Raw genomic sequence first — 23,371 nt, 5'->3', positions numbered from 1 at the left:
CATCGAGGGAACAGTTTACCCTGCCCGGGATAGGGTTACCGGGGCCCCGCCCTGGAGCCAGGCCCGGGGAGGGTGCCCGAGGGCGAGCGTCTGGTGGACGGGCCCGAAGAGGAGACATGGGCCCATCCTCCCGCAGGCCCACCACCCGCAGGAGGCACCATAGGGGTCGGGTGCATTGTGTGCCGGGTGGTGGCCAGGAGCGGAAACTCCCACTGGGTTTAAATCTGGGACTCTGATCACTGATCTACTGAGTTTTAGAAATAATATTGTACTATTTGTTATTTAGATCATATATGTATATGCCACCAAGACAATTCTGCAATTGTAGCTGATGACAGTGACTTCAATAATGAAGCTGCTTCACCACAAGTTCAAATATTGCAGCAAGATGCAGAAACTTAATGTCCTCATCTCTACTTTGTTGTTAATAACTGGACTGAACAAACAGCAAGAATACTTGTGATGTGTGACAGAGAAGAGTTTTGTACAAATGTTCAAACACATAAAGACGTTTTTGTATATTCAATGTTTTTAAAGACGTAATAAAAGAGTTTTACATTCCTGTAAATAATATTTATGTGGTTCAGTTTACTGCACTGGTGATATGAGACACTGTATTATGTTTAAATATAGGACTATTTTTTCTGTCTGTTTAATTTTCAGAGCTGTATTGGTGAAATAAAATAAATCTAGCTTGAAAAAAAAATTCTAATTTTTTGCAATTACAAATTGTTAATCCAGTATGGAGCCTACATTTACTTAAAAATTAAATTAAAGTCTTTAAGGAAATTACTTGTTGTTGCTGTCATCTCTGACCACAGTAAACTCCTCACAGATACATTTATGTTGTCAGTTGACAGTTTGAATCTTAAGCAGGCCTACCATATAAAAGTATCTCAATATGTCAGTCATCAATGCAGGACCCTGTTCATGTAGAAATATTTCTATTTCTGCCTGGCAACACCACAAACTGCTGATCACTGCGTTTATAAACAACCTAAAGAAATCACAAAGGGTTAAAAGTACTTGTACAAAGCACACATGGGAACACAGATCATATGAAAAAGTGGATTGAAAATTATAATATAATATATAACAATGACAGTTATCAATAAATAACTGTTAACTATTTTGAAGCAAAAAATGAAAAAGTATCATAAATGAAAGGTTTACTTTTCCTTCACTTTGTATTATTAGTACACCTAACTTTGTTAGGTATAGAAAACACCACAGATCAACTGATTAGTGTATACGAAACTTGAATGTGGTAATCTTGGGGGAAAAAAGTGTTTCTATGCAGAAAATAAACCATCTGCACTTTGAGTGTGACCACATGTCTGTGGGGGTGGGGTGTAAATTAGGCCACCACAACTTTCACGTTGAAGACAAACTCAACATATTAAAGATTTTACCAACAGTTTCATCTGAAAGCAGACCTCAGGTAAGTAAAGACAATGTTTACAGTTATTGTTGTTATAGAGGAGCATGATTCAATTTATTTTAGATAGATGTTTCTTAAGATAGCTGACTGATCCCGGTGAATATAATGTAAGTATTTAGCTGCTGACATGATCAGTTACCAGTTTATTAGGTACACATTCCTAGTCTGATGAAATAATTCTAAAGTTAAACTTGTCTTCATGAAGATTACTTCACTGTTTTTAATTTCTTGGGTAAATAATGTCAAATTTAATGTGTTGCTATTTTCTTTTGTTGTTAACGCTTGATGCTTAGTCGGTTAGAGGAAAAAAAGCCATTATGAAAAACACATTTTGGTTTCTGACTGTGATACTTAGAGTTCGTGTAAAACTGACGGCTTTTTAACACAGTTTAAATATATTTTTAGCTCTGATAATCATATAGCTAGTTACTCTACCTAAGAAGTTATCAGAGATCCAAAATATCATAAAAAAAAAGAAAGAATTTGCAGTTTATAAAAAGTTTCAAATGTACAGTGGGGGTCTGTAACTGTAAGTAAAATTTTGCAAGTCTTTACTATACATGCTATAAAAAAAATTAAAAGAACATTTAAAAAAATGAATCAGAGTATTTTATCAAAGAAACTAACTTGAATATTGGTGGAGCTACTTCTGCAGCCTGTCCACAGCTTGGACACGAGCATTTCACTAATAAGAAAATTAGAATTTCGTGTGAATGTCTCTGAACAAACAATCAAAACAAACTTCATGAGGGTCTGACATCCACTAGTGGGCCCTGTGGTCACCGCCTGAAACCGTGGAGCCTAAGTGGGAATTATGGTAGAGCCACCACTGTCATCCTGCTCTTCACAGTGAAAGCATGTTTACTTTGAGCACACAGGAGTGAAAGGGTTGGAAGTCATGGAAAACATAATGCTGCTTGCAGTGTTGGGGAGTAACGGAATACATGTACCGCCGTTACGTATTTAAAATACAAAATATGAGTAACTGTATTCCGTTACAGTTACCGTTTAAAAAGGTGGTATTTAGAATACAGTTACTTTGTTGAAATAAATGGATTACACGGCGGTACTTCCCTGTTTCATATTGTGGCGGGTCAGGACTGTTTGGGTTTTGTTTGACAGCTACGTTCTGTTGTTCCAGGCGGCAGCGTTATGGTTGCCATGGTTACAGGGTGACACTCTCTCTCTCTGTGTTTCCTGGGTGAGAGAGGCCTTTTTGTTGTTGTTGTGCTAAGCTAACAGGCAGAATGCTACAGGTATAGCTCTAAAGAATGTAGCATCATAGGCAGTGTAGTCCGTGCTGCAGGGAGAATGGACTGCCATACACGTTATGTGTCTGTGAGCGAGGGAGGAGAAAAAGGAAAAGTACGAGCTGTCATCGAGCAAAAACGGGAGCTGGAAGCATGTAAATATAATAATAACCACTGCAGCCAAGAAGAGAGCCTGACGAGCCCAGTTGTAAGTAAACTATTAAGACTCGACTGTACACCGTGTTCGTGTTTTCCTCCAAAAACAATAAGTTCTGTTGGAGCAGCCTTTCAACTCCTCTCTCTGTCTCTGCTAGCAAAGTTGACCCAGACAACAAAGTAAAGCTAGTTTTCAGCTACGAGCCGACACAGAACCCACCGTATTAGCCAGAGGTCCCTTTACTACGGTTCGGAGCCGCGGACCTTCAGTAACAGTAATAAATCACAGCAATAGTACATTCATGTAGTTGTAAACAGCATGATAATATATTAAGTAATCCAAAGTATTCAGAATACATTACTCTCATTGAGTAACGTAACGGAATACGTTACAGAATACATTTTGGGGCATGTATTCTGTAATCTGTAATGGAATACATTTTAAAAGTAACCTTCCCAACACTGGCTGCTTGTAACATCATTCGGCATGACCATTTTGGTGGTGGGTTAGTGATGGTCTGGAGAGGCATTGCAATTAAGACAATACTCATCCTTATGTAGTGAGAGCAGGCAGCTCCTGGAAGATGAAGGAATTAATTCCACTGACTGGACCCCAAACTCACCTAAAGCCAATGGAAAACCTCGGGGTCACTGTCCAGGAGCTCAGTGATGCCCTTGTACCCACATCATCCTGGATGTGGGATGAGATCCCCCAGGACACAAGCCATCATCCTATTGTCAGGCATGCATACAAGCATGTAGGAGCATTAAAAATTACTGAGTATTTTGAGTTGCTGCATGTTGCTGCTGATGAAATGGACTAGTCTGATGCATAATATTTTAATTTGATTTTCAATGTGAGTTTGAATTCAGAGCTCGTTTACAATTTTATTTCAATTAAACAATGTGACATCCTTTTCTCCCTAACCCATATGGAAAAGATATATATAAATATTAAAAAGTTTGTATCTATCTTGTGTTAATGTGTATGAAAAGCATACAAGAGTGAAAACAGATATAAGATCCCTTGAAAAATTATATAAATGAAACTTGTATGTTTTGGATACTTACTAAAACAATATATGAAAGTAATGAGAAAGTGGCCACTTTCGTGAGTAAATCATATAAGCCTGATATGATTCACTATATGAAGTAGGCCACATGTTATGCAAGTATTTTATAAGATTTTACTATTTCTTTTCCATTTGGGAAGCCAAACCTATATAGGCTTGAGTTTGAGGAGGGTCATGTGGAGGAACTCAGTGTTTTTCCAGCATTTAGAGCAAACCAGTGAATCATTTTCACCACCTGCTGTTTCACATTGTTTTTTTTTTTTCAGGTGAAAAGAGAGTAGAAAATTCATCTACAGCAACTCCACCACACAGAAAGTCACACAGAGATGTGGGGAGTCCTGATATGGATCAATATCTGCGTCTTCCTTCCTGTGACCATACTGTTCTTCTGCTGTGTGTGTTGTGCGGTATGTCACATCTTTTTATGTCTGTGAGTGTGTGAACAATTAAAAGATTTGGCAAAAAGCAAAAAACTAAATTAAAATAAAATTATAAATTAAAAAAAATGTATAAAAAATTAAAAGAAATAAAAATTAGCCCAGCAACAGACTGCCGACCTGCCTGCCTTGGGCCCAGTGACAGCTGGGCTACGATCCAGCACCAACATGACCCTGAGCAAGATAAAGAAAAAGAAAAAAAGAAAATGATGATGTTGAGTCATCATTAAAATTAAGTGGTCGCTTAAATGCTCACAAATAAAATCAAAAGTCTGACAATCAAACACTTCCCACTTACACTCTGTAAATTCATCTTACTACAAAAGTAGCCCATTGATAGTGTAGGAATAGAAGAATAAAATAATAAATTCTTACCATATTATATTTTATTGGTGCAGCAAAAGTAAAGTGCAATAATGTCAACTTCACTGAACCAGATACAGTCATGTACTAAAATTAGCACATCCCATGTTAACTGTTGGGCTTTTGACATACAGATTAGTGAATAAAGCCAATCAACATGTCTGTATCCTATACACAGGGTCTTCTGGTCATAAAAGGTTTTTGTTTTTTTCTTTAACTTTTCACTCATCTGTGTTGCTCCAGCAGAAAAAGGAAAACACTGACACCTGCTGTTCACTGTTTGTAACTGCTTCTGGTAATCTTCCAGTCTATTCTGCCTCTGACCTTATAAACACTGGAGATCGAATTTTACTTACTTATTGTAGTCAAAAAAATATAGACTCTGTTTTAGTGATGACAGTTTAGCACTGTCACTTCACAGCCAGAAGGTGCTGGGTAACCCATATCAGTTCAAATCTCCCTTTGTTCTCCCTGTTTCTGTTGGACATTCATGTGAGATTAATTTGATATTCTAAATTTGCCATAGCTGAAAATTCATGTTTAACTTGTGGTGTAAGAATAACTAATAATAGTATAAATAGTATAAGAAATTATTCTTCAATTCAATTTTATTTATATAGCGCCAAATCACAACAAAAGTCGCCTCAAGGGTTTTTGAGTTTATTATATTATTTATCATTTCTAGTCTTTGGTTTCTTTCTTAGAGTTCTGTCTTATGGTTTATGTCTCTGTGTAATCCTTAGTTGCTGTCTCCCCTGTCGGCTATATCTCCGTGTCTGTGTCTGCCCTGGTTCCACGTCTCTGTTCCCTCTGTAGTGCCTGCCTGTGAGTCTGTCTGTAAGTTCAGTCTGTGTTATGTTTCCTGTTTTACTTTGAAAGTCCGTGTCTCATGTAAATGCGTCCGGTTGTGCTTCCTTTGTCTCGTTAGTGTGTTTCCCTCCCATAGTCGCAATCTACCCTTATCTAGCTGTGTGTTCTGTCTGCGTAAGTGTATTTTGTATTCCTAGTTTTGTTGCCCTTTTGAGTTCAGCATTAAAGCTGTTTTGTGTTCACGTTCCACCCCCGAATGTCTGCACATTGGGTCCTCCTACTACCACTCCTGCCTGCACACAGCCTGCACGTAACAGCTTTATATTGTACAGTATATCCTATAATAATAGATACAGAGAAAAACCCAACAATCATATGACCCCCTATGAGCAGCACTTTGGCGACAGTGGGAAGGAAAAACTCCCTTTTAACAGGAAGAAACCTCCGGCAGAACCAGGCTCAGGGAGGGGCGGGGCCATCTGCTGCGACCGCTTGGCGTGAGAGAAGGAAGACAGGATAAAGACATGCTGTGGAAGAGAGACAGAGATTAATAACAGATATGATTCAATGCAGAGAGGTCTGTTAATACATAGTGAGTGAGAAAGGTGACTGGAAAGGAAAAAGTTAAAAATCCCCCAGCAGCCTACATCTATTGCAGCATAACTAAGGGAGGATTCAGGGTCACCTGGTCCAGCCCTAACTATATGCTTTAGCAAAAAGGAAAGTTTGAAGCCTAATCTTGAAAGTAGAGATAGTGTCTGTCTCCTGAATCCAAACTGGAAGCTGGTTCCACAGAAGAGGGGCCTGAAAACTGAAGGCTCTGCCTCCCATTCTACTTTTAAATACTCTAGGAACAACAAGTAGGCCTACAGAGCGAGAGCGAAGTGCTCTAATAGGGTGATATGGTACTACAAGGTCATTAAGATAAGATGGGGCCTGATTATTTAAGACCTTGTATGTGAGGAGCAGGATTTTGAATTCTGGATTTAACAGGAAGCCAATGAAGGGAAGCCATTGGCTGCACATGGCCATTTGTTCCTGAGTTAATCGGTTTGGCTGAGATTAAAGTTATAGTTTTCACACAACTGAATAAACATCACACAGAAGTGTGGTTGATCGAGAATTTACGCCAGTGTCCTGTTATATTTTAGAGAGCAAGCAGCATACGGCTGAGTTTATTAAACTCCAACGAGACAGCTGGTGACGCAATTTCACAGCCGTTTACTTCCAGCCTACCCGGCCTCCTGAGGACCCAGCCCACGTAGACCACGAAGGCCGGGTCCTCAGGAGGATGGAGCCTATTTGGACACCCCTATAGACTGCCCGAAAAAAAACCAATACTGCAGGTCATGTGTGAATTGATTCAGAACTACTTGGTTTTGTGGACCAGCAGAATAGGGAGGGAATACTGGGTTGTCAAGTTGTTTTCCTCAGGAAACAGGTGTAGAAGGAGCAGGCAGTCCGAGTGTGTGGTGCAGGCATGTGAAAGTCCAGGGGGAGGTGAGGAGAAGGAACAAAACAGAGGTTATCAGACTGCAGGTCAGCTAATTGTTGAGCCGTCAGGGTCCAAGCAGGAGCTTAGAAGGAGCACAGGCATAAAACATGAGATTAAAAAAAGACTGTGAATGGATGACCAACTGATAGTTTACAGACTGATGCGGCCCTAAAGTCACTGTGGGAATGATGGCAGGGAACTGTTGTCTACTTATTGTCTACTTTTGCCTCTATAATGTGTACTAGCTTGTGTAAAAATACTGTCAAACGTATTAAGAGTCATTAGAGCTTTTCAGTTGTCTACTTCATGGGGATCAGGCCATCAGCTGCCCCGTGGCTTTAAACTGCCACTGCTGATAATGTGCCATGGAAACACCTTTGAGACCAGATTTCTACCTGAATAAAAACTTTTACTAACAGTCACAGGAGCTGATGTCATGTTTGCTGTCACAACGTTTTTAATCCCTGATATTTTAAGTTTGCTGGATCTGAGTTGTGGTTTAGGCAACAGTCGAACTGAGTAAAAATCTTGATTAAAATGCATGTGCTTTTGTGACTGTGAAGCAAAATAAAACCATCAGCAGAACAGAAACGATGCAGCTTAGTTGTTGTACTGATCATTTAAGTTAAAATATATCTTGACTCTCGCTGGCTTCATGTGTGGGCTTCTGTGAGTTTGAACATCAGTGAGTACGGGGTGGAGATTATAAAGTTTGTTACCACAACTTCCTCATTCAAGACAAAATTGTCATATTGCAGATTTTACCCAACGGTTCAGCTGGAAACAGTCCTGAGAAAAGTAAGGGCGACACTTATTTTATACATTTTCATATTATTTCTACCTGAAGAGAGGAATAGTTATAAAAAAACATAGAAACTGACTGAATTAGAACATCTGGAGATAGTTTATTAAAGTCACTACCTTCTTTTCTTTTGTGCTTGGAGTGAGCAGCTTTTTGTGAATGTGTGTGTTGGTAATGCACTAACTGTACCTCGTTGATCTATTTGACTAATTAATATAAATAACTTCTCCCACAGAATGTCAGCGTAACTGTAGCCTGCATAGCAACACAACGCTTTGACAGAACCGAATTAGATTTTTTTCAGTACGTTTGTGTTGGTTCATCACGACATGCTCTCACTGAGTGCTGAAAATTCCTGGCCCAGTTAAATTCATCGCTCTGAAAATCTGCATCGAGGTGTTTTTTGTTTTCATTGTTGCTGTGCAGGGATATTTTATGAGCTGATTATAATCTAATTACGTTTTTGCAATAGTAATCCCTTACTTTACTCGTTACCTGAAAAAAGTAATCAGATTACAATAACGCGTTACAAGTAACGTGTTACTGCCCATCTCTGGTTACCACTTTAGAATTATTTTATTAGACTAGTAATGTATAGCCAATAAAGTGAGCCCGTTCTCACTCCCGAGGCGTAACATGCCGACGTTTTGTCACGTCCCGCGGCGTTCCCGAGGAACGCAAAAGGAGACCTTCAGCGTTCTTATGGTACGCGGCGGGTTCTGGCCGAAATCCAGTGCAATGACGCTCCCGCGGTAATCGACGTTCCAGCCCTGTATTCCAGCCCTAAACCTAACCTTATCCCTAGCCCTAACCATAACCTTTTTCCTGAGCTTAACCAGGACTTTAATTATGTTAAATAGCGTGTTTCTAAGCGATTTGAAGAAAAAGAACGAACATGTGTAGATTGAGTCCATATGGTTCTCATATTTCCTCATTTTTCTGAGGTCGTCATTTAGGAACGTGGTGGATAGCCGAAAACGTAATATGTTGATGATTTGTCACCTAGCGTAAAATATTACGCTTTGGGAGTGAGAACGTGTTGCTAAAGTTAAACTTGTGTCACGTCAAGGAATGTTATTTTACTGTCACTGTGTTATTATTCACATGCACGGCCATTATTTCATCATTACTTCATTAGTCTGCATCACTTATCATCAGGTTATCATCAATATTATCATGTATCATTTATCATTTAGTAAACCTGCCAGAGCACGCAGAATAAAACACATTCTAGATGCAATACTCTCTCATGCATAGCACCAGCATTGCTGTAGGTCCGCAGTAAGTCAGATAAGGACACTCAGCTTTCGTTGGCCTGGACCTGCAGTCTTACACAACTGCACACTCGAGTACACAGTTGATATGTTCCCAAACACCGATGATGGGAAACATCTGGTTTCAATTCTGGGAAAGGGTTGTTGTTCTGAGAAGATAAGTTCCAGGAATTGTTCTGACGTCATAATGGCTATAAAGCTACCTGTAACGGGCAGAAAGGGGAAGACCGGCTTCCCACACTGTATAATAAGTGTGTGTTTAATAAATCACTTTTTGGACACCCCCTAGGACTCTGTCTGCGCTTATTTTTCCTTCCAAATCAAAAAGAACCTTACACTTGACTCCCAGAAGATTACTTTAAATTAGACTGGTTTTAAGTTCTTGGTTAAATAGAATTTCAAATTTAACAGTTGCTGAAAGTTAAAAAGTGACAATATTTAAAAAAAAATTAACCTGGGACAAACACAACTGGGCAATGACTTTGGTAAAAAAAAATGTAACTAAAAATCATATGTTATACATCACAGATGAAAGCAGGCTTACTCTGAGTGCACGTGTATCCTGTTCAACTTGAGACTGTCCTTTCCCCCGGTCATTTGGAGGAACTAAGTGTCTTTTCCAGCATTTAGAGCAAACCAGTGAGCCATTTTCATCACCTGCTGTTTCACATATTTTTTTCTTTCAGTAGAAAATTCTTCTACAGCAACTCCACCACACAGAAAGTCAGCTAGAGATGTGGGGAGTCCTGAAATGGATCAATATCTGCTTCTTCCTTCCCGTGACCATACTGCTCTTCTGCTGTGTGTGTTGTGCGGTACGTAAATATGTATCATCTTTTTATGTCTGTGAGTGAGAACAATTAAAAAACTCAGCAAAAATAAAATGAAATAAAACTTAACCCAGCAATAGACTGCCGACCACCTGGAATATACCCGACCGTTGACAGCTGACATAAACTTGACTGTCAGTTGATATTCAACAGTGTAGGAATAGTAGAATAAAATAATAAATTCTTAACATATTGTATTTTATTGGTGCAGCAAAAGTAAAGTGTAATAATGTGAAGTTCACTGAACCAGATACAGTCATGTCATAAAATTAGCTCATCCCAGATGAGTGAATATATTTCACTACTTTTCAGAAATTATTCTCTAAATTCCTGGGATTAATGGGATTAATATTTGTCCTTTGGTTCTTTGACAATATATAACAGTATTGTTCGACAAAATCTCCCGTAGACGTTCAACATGTTTGCAGTTTGACTAAAGAAGAAAAACACACGTGTCTAAATTTAAGCCTCAGATTTTCAGACCCTTCAGTGACCTCTGCACCTGACTATGTTGTTATTGTACAGCAAAACAGTCAACACTTAATATAGATATATCTTAAGATAAGTGTGATAATTCTCTGTAAGATTCTTAGCAACAGTAATACGTAATTCTAGGTACAGTGTTTTGGGGTTTTAATAGTTTTTTTGTTTGTCTGTTCTGGAACTGACTTTTCTAAATATTACAGAATTAATTTTATTTGCTGAGTTAAAAGTTAAATAACAAATATTTAGTACATGTCTTGTATTTTGGTTGTATTGTGATGAAGCAAGAAGGTGCTGTGTTCAAATATTCAATTTGTTTCTGTTGGGAATCCATTTCACTATAACAGTCTGAAATTTGTGTTTATTTTGATGTGTGTGAATAATTAATTCAAAAAATATATCATAAGATAAATAATTACTTGAATGTTTTCTGACATACAAGTAAAACATTTCACTTGCTGTATATATTACCTCTTTAAAATAAATATATTCATTCATACACATTAATTTACACTTGGGTACAATCATTTTAAACATTGTATTAATGTGGTTTCAATTAATATTTCCTGCAGGGGCAAAGATATCAGGTTCCTGTCATCTATTACACCAACCTCATCATCTCCATTCTGATCCATCACATCATGATGTTCTTTATTATGTTCTTTTGGCGGTACATAGTGTACGACACCATTGTACGTTTCTTTTACTATTTTGCTGTGACGGCCAGACTTTACTTCAGGTTGTTCATTGCTTTGGAAAGGTACCAGTGTGTTTGTGTGTGTACTTGCATGTCTCTGAATATTATACTGAAGCATTGTTATGGTCTGTACTCTGATAATCTCTCTTTCGTGTTGCAGGTATTGTTTCATCGCCTGCCCACTGTTGGACTGCTTCAGACAAACTAAGGGTTCTGTGCTGGTCTGTGTTCTGGTCTGGGTCTTTTGTGGTGTTAGTGTTGCTCTTGCTGTATTTTTAAATGAATTTGTACGTTTAATTATTTATGCCGCCCTCCCTGCCCCCCTGTTCATCTTCTGTCTCGCTGGGACACTTAAAGCTCTGCCTGCTGCCACCTCAGTGCCCACTGAAGAAAAACGAAGAACTGTAGGAACCTTGGTTCTGTTGCTGCTTAATTACTTTCTCATAAACCTTCCTGCAGTCACTCTGTTAATTTTTAATGTATATCCACATCTCCCTGACATCATTATAATCTTATTTCTGTTTAGTTCATTGTTGGACTTCATTCTGTTTGCCTTCATGTGTAAAGGGCCCATCGACAGGCTGCTGGCACGTCTGTGCTGCTGCAGTATGGAGAGCAACAACACAGGAGATGTGACTGATGTTAGCACAGACAGGTCAGATCATGTAGTCAGAGATGAAGGGGAAGAGGAAACAGGGTCACATGACAGGAGAGATGGTGAGGAATTAGAAAGTGTGAGATAAGTAAACACCATCCTTTCCAAATATTTTTTAGCTGTCCCCTCAGACTGTCAATCACCTAAAATCCTGTTCTTTGCACCAACTGGGAGTAACAGGAAACATTTTTTCTTGAGTAGTTGAATGTTGGAAATGAAAATGTACAAATTACTTCAGAATTTCTTCTAAATGGCAGCATGATGGTGCAGTGATTAGCACAGCCATCTCTACATTCACAAGTGGAGCATTACAGCCTTTGCTATAGTGGTCCACTTGATAGTCAAATTTTATTAGAACTTTATCACGATTTTTTTTATTTTGGGTTATTATAACCTGAGCAGACAAGGGCGTGGGGACAGAAAAGAAAAAATAAAGAAAGTAATGATTGGGAGAAAGTTAACAGAAGGGGGGGGGGGGGGGGGGGAGAGAAAACTAAAATAACTTTAGCTTTCAGTCAGAGTAGCATTTGAATTTCCTCTGATCTATTTTGTTATGACAGTGTATAAAGTATTATTAATAATATTGTTCTTATATGTTAATGTGGTTGTGTTTTTTAAAGGTGCAACAAAGTTTTTGTGTTTTGTAAGCTGTTTAAATTTCTTTGAAGCTGTATTGGGGAAATAAAAAAATATCTTGAAAAGAAAACAATTCATTTTTCAACTTTTTGCAAATACAAGAAGTTCATCTAAAGACCAACAAGCCATCATTTGGCTAGTTTCATAAAGATGTCAGACAGCATAAAAATCAACAAGAAGATGATAAATCTGTTGGTGTGATCAATGACTGCAGTAAAACCTACGTTGGTGCATTTATGGTGTCAGTTGATAGGCTGACTGTATCGGCGGCGGTCCCCAACCTTTTTTGCGCCACGGTTTATGCCCGACAATATTTTCATGGACCGGCCTTTAAGGTGTCGCGGATAAATACAACAAAATAAAACTAGTACCGGTACCGAAAAAAACAAGATTTATTCATAACACACATGAAAAGACCCAGGAAAACCGAGTAAACAATAAAAACGATAACAAAATAACGCTGAGAACCGATAAAAACCCTGAAAACTATACATTTCACACCTGAGCCTCAACTCTCGCGGCCCGGTACCAAACGACTCACGGACCGGTACAGGCCAGCTGGCAGAAATAACCTTTGTGCCTGTTACCACTATTGGAGATCCCATTTGAGTGCATTGGCATGGACCTCATCAGGCCATTTCATTGGAGTGCACGTGGAAGTCACTTTGAATTAGTTCTACTGGATTATGCAACGCCATATCCTGAAGCAGTGCAGCTGCACACCATTTTCCTGCAATGAATGTGTTACGGACACTGTTTCAGGTCATCCCCCAAGTTGGCACCCCGAAAGAGATACTGACTGACCAGGACACACTGTTCATGTCTCATAAACCTAAAGAACCGTATGAATTATTGGGCATTAAATCTGTTAAGACCAGCATCTACCACGCTCTGACTGACACATTAGAGGAGCAACTTAGTAAGGATTTAAAGTCCATGATTCGTAAGTTCATTCACACAATTGAACACAATTGGGATCACTGGTTAGACCCTCTGCTGTTTGCAGTGTGAGAGGTGCTCCAGGCCTCCACGGGGCTTCTACAGTAAGTTGCAGGGAGTGTTGGACCTAATTAAAGAAAACTGGGAGGAAGGTCCAAGCCCAGCTAAATAGTTCTGGACCTGAGACTGTCCGGACTACGTGGTACAAACCAACATGGACACAGGTCGAACATGCAAACTCCACACAGAAAGGTGATGGACCATGTTAGCCAACAGTGCTAACCACCATGCCGAAGTTAGCTGAGATAGGACAACAGTGAGAAATGCTCCTGTGGTTTTAGTTTTTGCAAACAAAAGCACAAAAATATGAGTGAACAATGGATGTACCACCATACCACCTGTGAATGTTTTGTAGTAAACTTTATTATCCATGTGCAATACACACACAGACACGAGACACACACACACTGCTTCTTTACATGCAGAAAAAGCTAAACAAAAAATTTTGTGCTATATCTATGATGCAGAATTGCACTTTCCCATTGGTCATAGAGTTACTTTGAATTTAAATGACATTTAAATCTTTCATTGCTGAATATTCAATTTGAACGAGCTTTAACAGACTACGTTCAATATTTGCCCACTAAATTATGTTATGGAGCTGCAAATGGTTCAGTGTTTTAGAGCAGGGCTGCCTAATCGTAGTCCTCGAGAGCTACTGTCCTGCAGTTTTAAGATGCATCCCTACTCCAACACAGCTTAATCAAATAGTTTTATTACCTCTTCAGCATACCATCAAGTTTGGCAAAGGCCTGATAACAAGCCATTCATTTCATTCAGGTGTGTCGGAACAAGGATGCAACTAAAAGCTGCAGGGCGGTAGCTCTTGAGGACTACGATTGGGCACACCTGGTTTAGAGGCTTTCTGTCACAGTCCGTCTCTGACTGTGTTTAGTTACACAGTGTTTAGAGTTGAAGATTTAAAGTAAATAGTAAACAGAATGGACTTTTAAGGCAATAGATTTATAAATATTTTATTTACCCCTGGTTTTTTTTCTTCCAATTTTGTGTCAGTGTCACAGTGATGTGTTTAATAGTCAAATTAAAGAAATCAATGGTTACAGAGTGCACACTGTGGTAACTTTGAGCAGATACAACAAAGTCCATTTCATTCAATTCTAAACATTTAACAGATTTTTTTGAAGCAATTTTCAGGTTTGTTATTAACAAGAATTTGAACTCGAGTGAAAGTAAAGAAAAGAGACAAGCATAAAACTGATTTGATGAATTTTACTTACACTAGTACAAGGGAATTAAATAAAGCACTATCACACAGTAAATAGTAAAAATGATTATGCGTGATTCTGTGTTTTCTTTCCTGATATGGAAGCACGGAGCTGTAAGAGCTGGTCTCTTTTAACAAAGCTGAAACTCCTTTCATTAAACGAAATAAACAAAATATTGCCATTAAGTCAATCTGCATTAAAAGCTTCATAATCTCTACAGACGTGTCAAAACTTTCACACCCTGTCTGTGTTCACACCTCTGAAATCACATTTTCTGACTGTAGATAGCGATCGTTAAAAATCATGTTATAAACAAGGTGTGTGCTGCCACTTCAGCTACTCTCATCTGGTGGGACTGTACATTTTAAAATGGTGGAAACAGGAAGATTAAGCTTGTTAGAAGTTCATAAAGTCACAAATATGGTTTCATAAAGCAGCTGCTAACTGCAGGTTTTAATAAAGGTAAGCCAAACATATGTATATTATACTGCATTTGTTTGGGATTATTTCCAGCTGTAATTCACAAGAAATGTTCTAATAATTATTCCTATAAGAAGGAAAGGCTCTTACTTTTTATCAAAAGGAAGCTCAGAGTTTCAGAGTTTGAAACTGAAATACAGATTTAATTTTAGCTGTAATTCATTTATATGGTTATTGAAACGAATACTGCCAGAATTTATTTATTTTTCAAAGAGCAGCAGATTCTGTTCTTCTTTAATCAGTTTACTGTTATCCACTCGATGATTGTAGTAAAGATACAACTACTTTTGCCTCCCTCTATAATGTGTACTAGCTTGTGTAAAAATACTGTCACACGTATTAAGAGTCATTAGAGCTTTTCGGTTGTCTACTTCATGGGGATCAGGCCATCAGCTGCCCCGTGGCTTTAAACTGCCACTGCTGATAATGTGCCATGGAAACACCTTTGAGACCAGATTTCTACCTGAATAAAAACTTTTACTAACAGTCACAGGAGCTGATGTCATGTTTGCTGTCACAACGTTTTTAATCCCTGATATTTTAAGTTTGCTGGATCTGAGTTTTGGTTTAGGCAACAGTCGGACTGAGTAAAAATCTTGATTAAAATGCATGTGCTTTTGTGACTGTGAAGCAAAATAAAACCATCAGCAGAACAGAAACGATGCAGCTTAGTTGTTGTACAGATCATTTAAGTTAAAATATATCTTGACTCTCGCTGGCTTCATGTTTGGGCTTCTGTGAGTTTGAACATCAGTGAGTACGGGGTGGAGATTATAAAGTTTGTTACCACAACTTCCTCGTTCAAGACAAAATTGTCATATTGCAGATTTTATATTTTTTTATAGATATATCTTAAGATAAGTGTGATAATTCTCTGTAAGATTCTTAGTAACAGTAATACATAATTCTATGTACAGTGTTTTGGGGTCATAACGTTGTTTTTTTTTGTTTGTCTGTTCTGGAACTGACTTTTCTAAATATTATAGAATTAATTTTACTTACTGAGTTAAAAGTTAAATAACAAATATTTAGTACATGTCTTGTATTTTGGTTGTATTGTGATGAAGCAAGAAGGTGCTGTGTTGAAATATTCAATTTGTTTCTGTTGGGAATCCATTTCACTATAACAGTCTGAAATTTGTGTTTATTTTGAGGTGTGTGAATAATCCATCCATCCATCTTCATCCGCTTTATCCGGGGCCGGGTCGCGGGGGCAGCAGCCTAAGCAAAGAGTTGCTTAGGCTGTGTGTGAATAATTAATTCCAAAAATATATATAATAAGATAAATAATTACTTGAATGTTTTCTGACATACAAGTAAAACATTCCACTTGCATTATATTTTACCTCTTTATAAGAGGTAAAATAAATATTCATTCATTTATATGCATTAATCTACACTTATGATCATTTTAAACATTGTATTAATTTGGTTTCAATTAATATTTCCTGCAGGGGCGAAGATATCAGGTTCCTGTCATCTATTACACAAACCTCATCATCTCCATTCTGATCCATCACATCATGATGTTCTCTATGATGTTCTTTGGGTTGGACATAGTGCACGACACCATTGTACATTTCTTTTACTATTTTGCTGTGACAGCCAGTCTTTACTTCAGGTTGTTCATTGCTTTGGAAAGGTACCAGTGTGTTTGTGTGCGTACTTGCATGTCTCTGAATATTATACTGAAGCATTGTTATGGTCTGTACTCTGATAATCTTTCTGTTTGTGTTGCAGGTATTGTTTCATCGCCTGCCCACTGTTGGACTGCTTCAGACAAACTAAGGGTTCTGTGCTGGTCTGTGTTCTGGTCTGGGTCTTTTGTATTGTTAGTGTTGCTCTTGCTGTATTTTTAAATGAATTTGTACGTTTAATTATTTATGCCGCCCTCCCTGCCCCCCTGTTCATCTTCTGTCTTGCTGGGACACTTAAAGCTCTGCCTGCTGCCACCTCAGTGCCCACTGAAGAAAAACGAAGAACTGTAGGAACCTTGGTTCTGTTGCTGCTTAATTACTTTCTGATAAATCTTCCTGCAGTCAGTCTGTTAACTTTGAATTTATATCCACGCTTCCCTGACACACTTATTAATTTTATCATTATAATCTTATTTCTGTTTAGTTCATTGTTGGACTTCATTCTGTTTGCCTTCATGTGTAAAGGGCCCATTGACAGGCTGCTGGCACGTCTGTGCTGCTGCAGTATGGAGAGCAACAACACAGGAGATGTGACTGATGTTGGCACAGACAGGTCAGATCATGTAGTCAGAGATGAAGGGAAAGAGGAAATGGGAAAAATGGCAAGGAATTAGAAAGTGGGAGATATGCACCATCCTTTCCAAATATTTTTCAGTTGATGCCTAAGGCTTTCAGGGATTTGAAATCCTGTTCTTTGCACCAACTGGGAGTAACATTGTTTTGTTGAGTAGTTGAATGTTGTAAATGAAAATGTACAAATTATTTCATAATTTCTTCTAAATGGCATGAAGGTGGTGCAGTGATTAGTGATTATTTCGGGTTATTATAACCACAGCGCACGAGGACGCGGGAGAGAAAAGAAAGAAAGAAAGTAATGATTGGGAGAAAGTTAACAGAAGGTGAGGGAGAGAAAAAACGGACAGGGCCCAGCCTGGCCACAGGCGCCAGGGCCCGCCAATCGGCCAGAGAGCAACACGGCTCCTCCCGAAAACCCTCAGTGTCTATATGCATTTAAAATTGAATGCAAGAGGGAGGCAGCTGAGGATGGGGAGGGAAGAAAGGGAGGGGCAAGCAGCCCCTCCCTGGGGCCAGCTGCCCCGCTGACCCTAGGTGCACCCCCACACTCTGGAACCCACCAGGGCAAGGGGGCCCACAGCAGCAGCACCACTGCAGAGAAAACTGCTCCCACCCCATCATCAATCTTCTCCCAGACTACACAAGAAAATAGACACCCAGGTTGAGTCATTCTCCACCTCTCCTATATCTCTCCCCCCACCTGCAGAGTGAGCTCCTGTAGAGAGGAGACCTCCTGCAATATAAATATTGTTTATTTAGTTCAGTTCACTCCACTGATGGATAATGCAACACATTTAAATCCAGGATGACATTTTTCTGTATTAATTTTTTTTCAGTGCTATAAATAAAGTACATATATTGAAAAGAACATGATTAGCTCTTAACTTTTTGCAGTTACAGGAAGTTGACTCAATAGGAAATCTGCATTTAATCTAAAGGCCAACAGGGTTGTTTCCCTGGTTTCATAAACATGTCAGATTACATCAAAGTCTATGACAAGACGACTTATCTGTTGCTATGATCGGTGACCACAGTAAAATCTTCATGGATGTCAGTAAATGGTTTAAAGTCTTAAGCACGCCTGTGAACCCACAATCATATACATGCGTCTCAACAACATCGCTGTCTTTTCAGGACCCGGGTCATGTATTACTATTTATGTAGTTTAACTTTACATTTAAATTTAACAGAGTTACAAGTTAACAGGAAGTTAGCTCGCTAGTTTACACCTAAACATGACATACCATGTTCCATCAAAAAAATTTTCCACTCGATAAAAGTTAACGTGAGGGATTCTGGTGGTCGGGGACAAATGAAATCGCATAGCAGGATGCTATACACGGGCCAAACTTCAGTCAGGGGAACAACTGAGATTATTCATCCACAATACGAGGTTAGTTATTAATATACTGCAACAACATGGGAATAGAGCAGCTGCGAGAGAATTCAACATTAATGAATCAATGTTACGGAAGTGGAGGAAGCGCAGTTTTTGGCTTTCCCCATATTTCAAACGTGCTTCATCTCTCTGCCATGACTGTCGCTCGCCATAATTTGCAGATGATAATGGTTTTAGCGCAGCTTGATGACATCATCAACATGCGCTATCGTGGTAGAGCGGTATAGTCAAAATCTCTATCGTTGGCCAAATTTATATCGTTTCTATCGTTTCCACCCCTAATACAAGCTATGTACAGACTATGAAGAGGATATGAATATGAAACTATAGAGAAATATGAAATATAAAGCTATACAGAAATATGCAAGTTATAAACAGTTGTAAACAGTTGTAGAATTATAATTATCGTATTGTACAGAATGATTGTTTATATAGAATTATACAGTAGTGTAGTTAAGATAACTGAAATATGTGGCTACTTTCTACAGAGGCTATATAAAGTGCTAGTGGTTGTGGGTGTGTGTATGTCCAGTCCATGAGTTTAACGTGGGTCAGATGTCACAAGGCAGAGTTCAGGAGTCTGACAGCTGTGGGGAAGAAGCTGTTCTGGTACCTGGTGTTCTGGTACCAGAACCCTGTAGCGAGGTGCTACAGGGTGAAGAGTCCATGTGATGGGTGACTGGGGTCTTTGATGATTTTCCCAGCACTTTTCAGACACCACTTCCTGTAGATGTCATTTATGGCAGGAAGTGGTGCTCCGGCGATGCGCTGGGCAGCTTTCACGACCCTCTGCAACGTCTTCCGGTCCGAGGCAGAGCAGTTCCTGTACCAGACTGTTATACAGTTGGTCAGGATGCTCTCGATGGTGCAGCGATAGAAGTTCACCAGGATGTCTGAGGACAGGTGGTTCTTCCTCAGAGTCCTCAGGAAGAAGAGGCGCTGGTGAGCCTTCTTGACCAGCTTGGATCAGTTGGTCGTCCAGATGAGATCCTCGGAGATGTGAACTCCCAGGAACTTGAAGCTGCTCACACGCTCCACAGCCGTCCCTTTAATGTAGATGGGTGGATGTGATGTGGGTCAGCATTCCTCCTGTAGTCCATGATGAGCTCCTTGGTCTTCTTGGTGTTGAGCAGCAGGTTGTTTGTGTCGCACCACTCAGCCAAACGATCCACCTTCTCCCTGTAGGCGGCCTCATCGTTGTCATTGTTGAGGACAATCACTGTGGTGTCATCTGCAAACTTAGGCTACGTCCACACTAATGTGTTTTTGTTTGACCTCCCATCCACACTGAGACGGCGCTTTCCTCAAGGGAAAACGCTCTCGAAAACGCATACATTTCTAAACGCAGCTGTCCTGTCACAGTGTGGACACTCGGAAAACGCAGACTTTCTAAAACAATGACGTTTTTAGTCATGTGATACAGTCATGTTGTGGTGGACCACTAGAGGGCTCCACTTACACCCAGTGTTGAGGAAGTGTGTTCCTGTGTTTTGTGGCGCGATATGTGCAGTTGATGTTGGAGACGAATAAAGAAGGAGTGAGGACTGAGCTCTGTGTCGTCGATGCTTACCTCCACATTGGTGACCCCTGACTTGAGCATGCGACGGGCCGCAGATAACCCAGACTCTGCTATGGATGCATCAGCGGCCGCCGGACCTCCGCCCCCTGATGCAACTACGTTCGCTGTGGCGCTGAAACTGCCGGACTTTTGGCTCCATGACCCCCCGTCATGGTTCGTACACGTGGAGGCTCAGTTCGCCCTTCGCAGCATTTCGGCTGACGACACGAAGTATCACCATGTGGTGGCCTCGCTCGACCCGCTGGCCACTCGTCGCGCAATGACCCTCCTCCGGGACCCACCCGCCCAAGGGAAACACGCCGCCCTTAAAGAGCTGCTTCTTTGGCGCTATGCCCTCTCTGACGCTGAACGAGCAGAAAAGCTCCTCAACCTGTCAGGCTTGGGTGGCGGTACCGCGCTCGAGCTCATGGAGAACATGCTATCGTTGCTCGGGCCAGATGACGGGGGATTCCTCTTCGCCCACCTCTTCCTCCGCCAACTACCGGCCGCCGTGAGAGCTGTCCTCGCAAACTCCCCGCTTCTGCCTGCGAAGGATTATCGCTCCCTGGCTGAAGAAGTGGATCGCATTCTCCTGGCTAGCCGCACTTTCGACGTTCACGCCCTGGCTACGGACACGCCGACGGCAACTTCCACGCCTCCACCTGCCTCCCCCGGAGCATCCGCCCCCTTGCTGACGGCAGGGATTGCTACACGCCGGCACCGCGGAAAGAGCATCTGTTTCTACCATCAGCGTTTTGGCGACAGAGCGCGTCGCTGCCTGCTACCTTGCGCTTTCACGGCCCAGGGAAACGGACCCACCAGTGCGCCGTAGCAGCCGCGACCGCTGGCAATACAGAAAGGCTGCTCTTCATAGAGGACTCGCGCTCCGGGAGACGTTTTCTCGTGGACTCCGGCTCCCAGAAGAGCCTCCTTCCCTCTAGCGCTGCCGACGGACTAGCAGCGAACTGTGGGCCGCAGCTCATTGCAGCTAATGGCTCTCCCATCAAAACGTTTGGGGAAAGGTTGGTGACTGTTTGTTTTCATGGCTGGGATTTCCAGTGGAACTTTGTTGTTGCCGCTAGCTCTGTACCTATTTTAGGTGCTGATTTTCTGTGTGCTCATGGACTGCTTGTCGATGTTGCTAACAGACGTTTAATTGATGCTCTTTCGTTTTCTTCACTACCCTGTTTTACTCGGGCCGCCGAGCCCCTGATTCGGGCTAATGTAGTGACCTCCGGGGATGCTTTTCAGCATTTGCTTTTAGAGTTTCCATCGCTGTCTGTCCCTAATTTCTCTAGCACGGTAACGAAGCATGGGGTTGAGCATTATATTCCCACGGTTGGGCCCCCGGTGTTCGCGCACACCGCCTCGACCCCGCGAAACTGTCCGTCGCTCGGGAAGAGTTCGCAGCCATGGAGCGGCTTGGCATTGTACAGCGTTCGAACAGTGCATGGGCCTCTCCGCTTCACATGGTGCCCAAATCAGACAGTCGGTGGTGGCCATGCGGAGATTTCCGCCGTTTAAATAATGCCACGGAGAATGACCGTTACCCCATCCCCCACATTCAGGATTTTTCTGCCAATCTCGCCGGAACGTCGATTTTTTTCTAAAATTGACTTGGTGCGGGGGTATTACCAAGTTCCCGTGTGCGCCGAAGACGTTCCTAAAACTGCTGTCATTACCCCCTTCGGCTTGTTCGAGTTTTTGCGCATACCATTTGGCCTGAAAGGTGCCGCCCAGACCTTTCAGCGGCTGATGGACTCCGTTTTGCGTGGGCTGCCGTTCGTTTTTGTTTATCTGGACGATATATTGGTGGCCAGCTGCTCAGCGAGCCAGCACGAGTCCCATCTGCGCCAGGTTTTCCAGCGTTTGGCAGCGCACAGCCTGATCATCAACCCTTCCAAGTGCCAGTTTGGGTTGCCCGTTCTGGATTTCCTCGGGCACCGCATTTCCGCTGAAGGTGTGGTTCCGTTGCCCGACAGAGTCCAGGCCGTTTCGGCTTTTCCGCGTCCCACGTTGGTTAAAGCATTGCAGGAGTTCTTGGGGATGATAAATTTTTACAACCGCTTTCTCCCCAGAGCTGCCCACCTGCTACAGCCACTCTATGCTGCCTTAAAAGGTAAAACAGCCAAAGATCCGGTTGACGGGCTGCCGGAACGCGTCCATGCGTTTTTCGCAGCCAAGTCTGCGCTGGCTGACGCCGCCCTGCTGGCACACCCACTTCCGTCGGCGGAGATCGCGTTGACTACCGACGCGTCCGACGTGGCAGTGGGTGGGGTGCTGGAACAGCGGGTTTCAGGTCTCTGGCAACCGCTCGCCTTTTTCAGTCGTACGCTCCGGGATGCTGAACGCAAGTACAGTGTTTTTGACAGGGAGTTGCTGGCCCTGCACCTCGTGACACGACATTTTCGTTTTTTTCTCGAGGGTCGCAACTTTACTGCGTACGTTGACCACAAACCTTTGACGTTTGCGATGTCCAAGGTCTCTGACGCATGGAGCACACGCCAGCAGCGCCAGTTGGCGGCCATTTCAGAGTTTACCACAGACATTCAGCATGTGGCTGGTAAGTCCAATCACGTCGCTGACTGTCTCTCGCGTGTGTTGGTTTCTCCAGTGTATGTTGGCGTCGACTACGCTGCCATGGCCGCCGAGCAACGTGCTGACCCGGACGTCCTTGCCCTTCAGTCAATAAAAACGGGCCTTGTGCTGGAGGACACCCCGGTGTGGGACGGTGGTCCGCACCTTCTTTGCGACGTTTCCACTGGCCGCCCCCGCCCGGTAGTTCCCCTTTCGTGGCGTCATCGTGTTTTTGACTCGGTGCATGCCCTCTCTCATCCCGGCGTCCGGGCCTCGGTCAAGCTGGTCAGTGCCAGGTTCGTTTGGCCGGACCTTCGCAAGACGTTGAAAGAATGGGCGGCGGTCGAAAATCCACCGGCACACACAGGCACCCCTTGAACCTTTCCGTGTCCCGGGTAGGCGTTTCGATCACGTCCATGTGGACCTGGTTGGTCCCTTGCCGCAATCACAGGGTTTC

The 23,371-nt window shown here is 41.7% G+C and overlaps 2 protein-coding genes across 2 annotated transcripts; both read left to right on the top strand.

Moving 5' to 3' along the window:
* The first annotated feature begins 9,453 nt into the window (after positions 1–9,453).
* On the top strand, positions 9,454–12,472 carry LOC146505823 (uncharacterized). Its single transcript, XM_085182203.1, has 3 exons — positions 9,454–9,916; positions 10,987–11,174; positions 11,272–12,472. The coding sequence occupies exons 1-3, from the start codon at positions 9,836–9,838 to the stop codon at positions 11,852–11,854; spliced, it is 852 nt and encodes a 283-aa protein (XP_085038329.1). The 5' UTR covers positions 9,454–9,835; the 3' UTR covers positions 11,855–12,472.
* Positions 12,473–16,453: 3,981 nt separating this feature from the next.
* Positions 16,454–18,063, top strand: LOC146505822 (uncharacterized). Its single transcript, XM_085182218.1, has 2 exons — positions 16,454–16,749; positions 16,848–18,063. The coding sequence occupies exons 1-2, from the start codon at positions 16,631–16,633 to the stop codon at positions 17,416–17,418; spliced, it is 690 nt and encodes a 229-aa protein (XP_085038344.1). The 5' UTR covers positions 16,454–16,630; the 3' UTR covers positions 17,419–18,063.
* Positions 18,064–23,371: the final 5,308 nt, after the last annotated feature.

Source organism: Neolamprologus multifasciatus, chromosome 13 (assembly GCF_963576455.1).
Source record: "Neolamprologus multifasciatus chromosome 13, fNeoMul1.2, whole genome shotgun sequence".
NCBI lineage: Eukaryota > Metazoa > Chordata > Actinopteri > Cichliformes > Cichlidae > Neolamprologus > Neolamprologus multifasciatus.
Note: the sequence above shows the minus strand (reverse complement) of the source record. Positions and strands in the feature narration are given on the sequence as shown.

Excerpts from the sequence above, each read along its gene's own strand:
- LOC146505822 (XM_085182218.1), top strand. The coding sequence starts at position 16,631 with ATGATGTTCTCTATGATGTTCTTTGGGTTGGACATAGTGCACGACACC. Across the intron at positions 16,750-16,847 it reads TTGTTCATTGCTTTGGAAAG|GTATTGTTTCATCGCCTGCC; the intron begins GTACCAGTGTGT and ends TTTGTGTTGCAG.
- LOC146505823 (XM_085182203.1), top strand. The coding sequence starts at position 9,836 with ATGTGGGGAGTCCTGAAATGGATCAATATCTGCTTCTTCCTTCCCGTG. Across the intron at positions 9,917-10,986 it reads TCTGCTGTGTGTGTTGTGCG|GGGCAAAGATATCAGGTTCC; the intron begins GTACGTAAATAT and ends TATTTCCTGCAG. Across the intron at positions 11,175-11,271 it reads TTGTTCATTGCTTTGGAAAG|GTATTGTTTCATCGCCTGCC; the intron begins GTACCAGTGTGT and ends TTCGTGTTGCAG.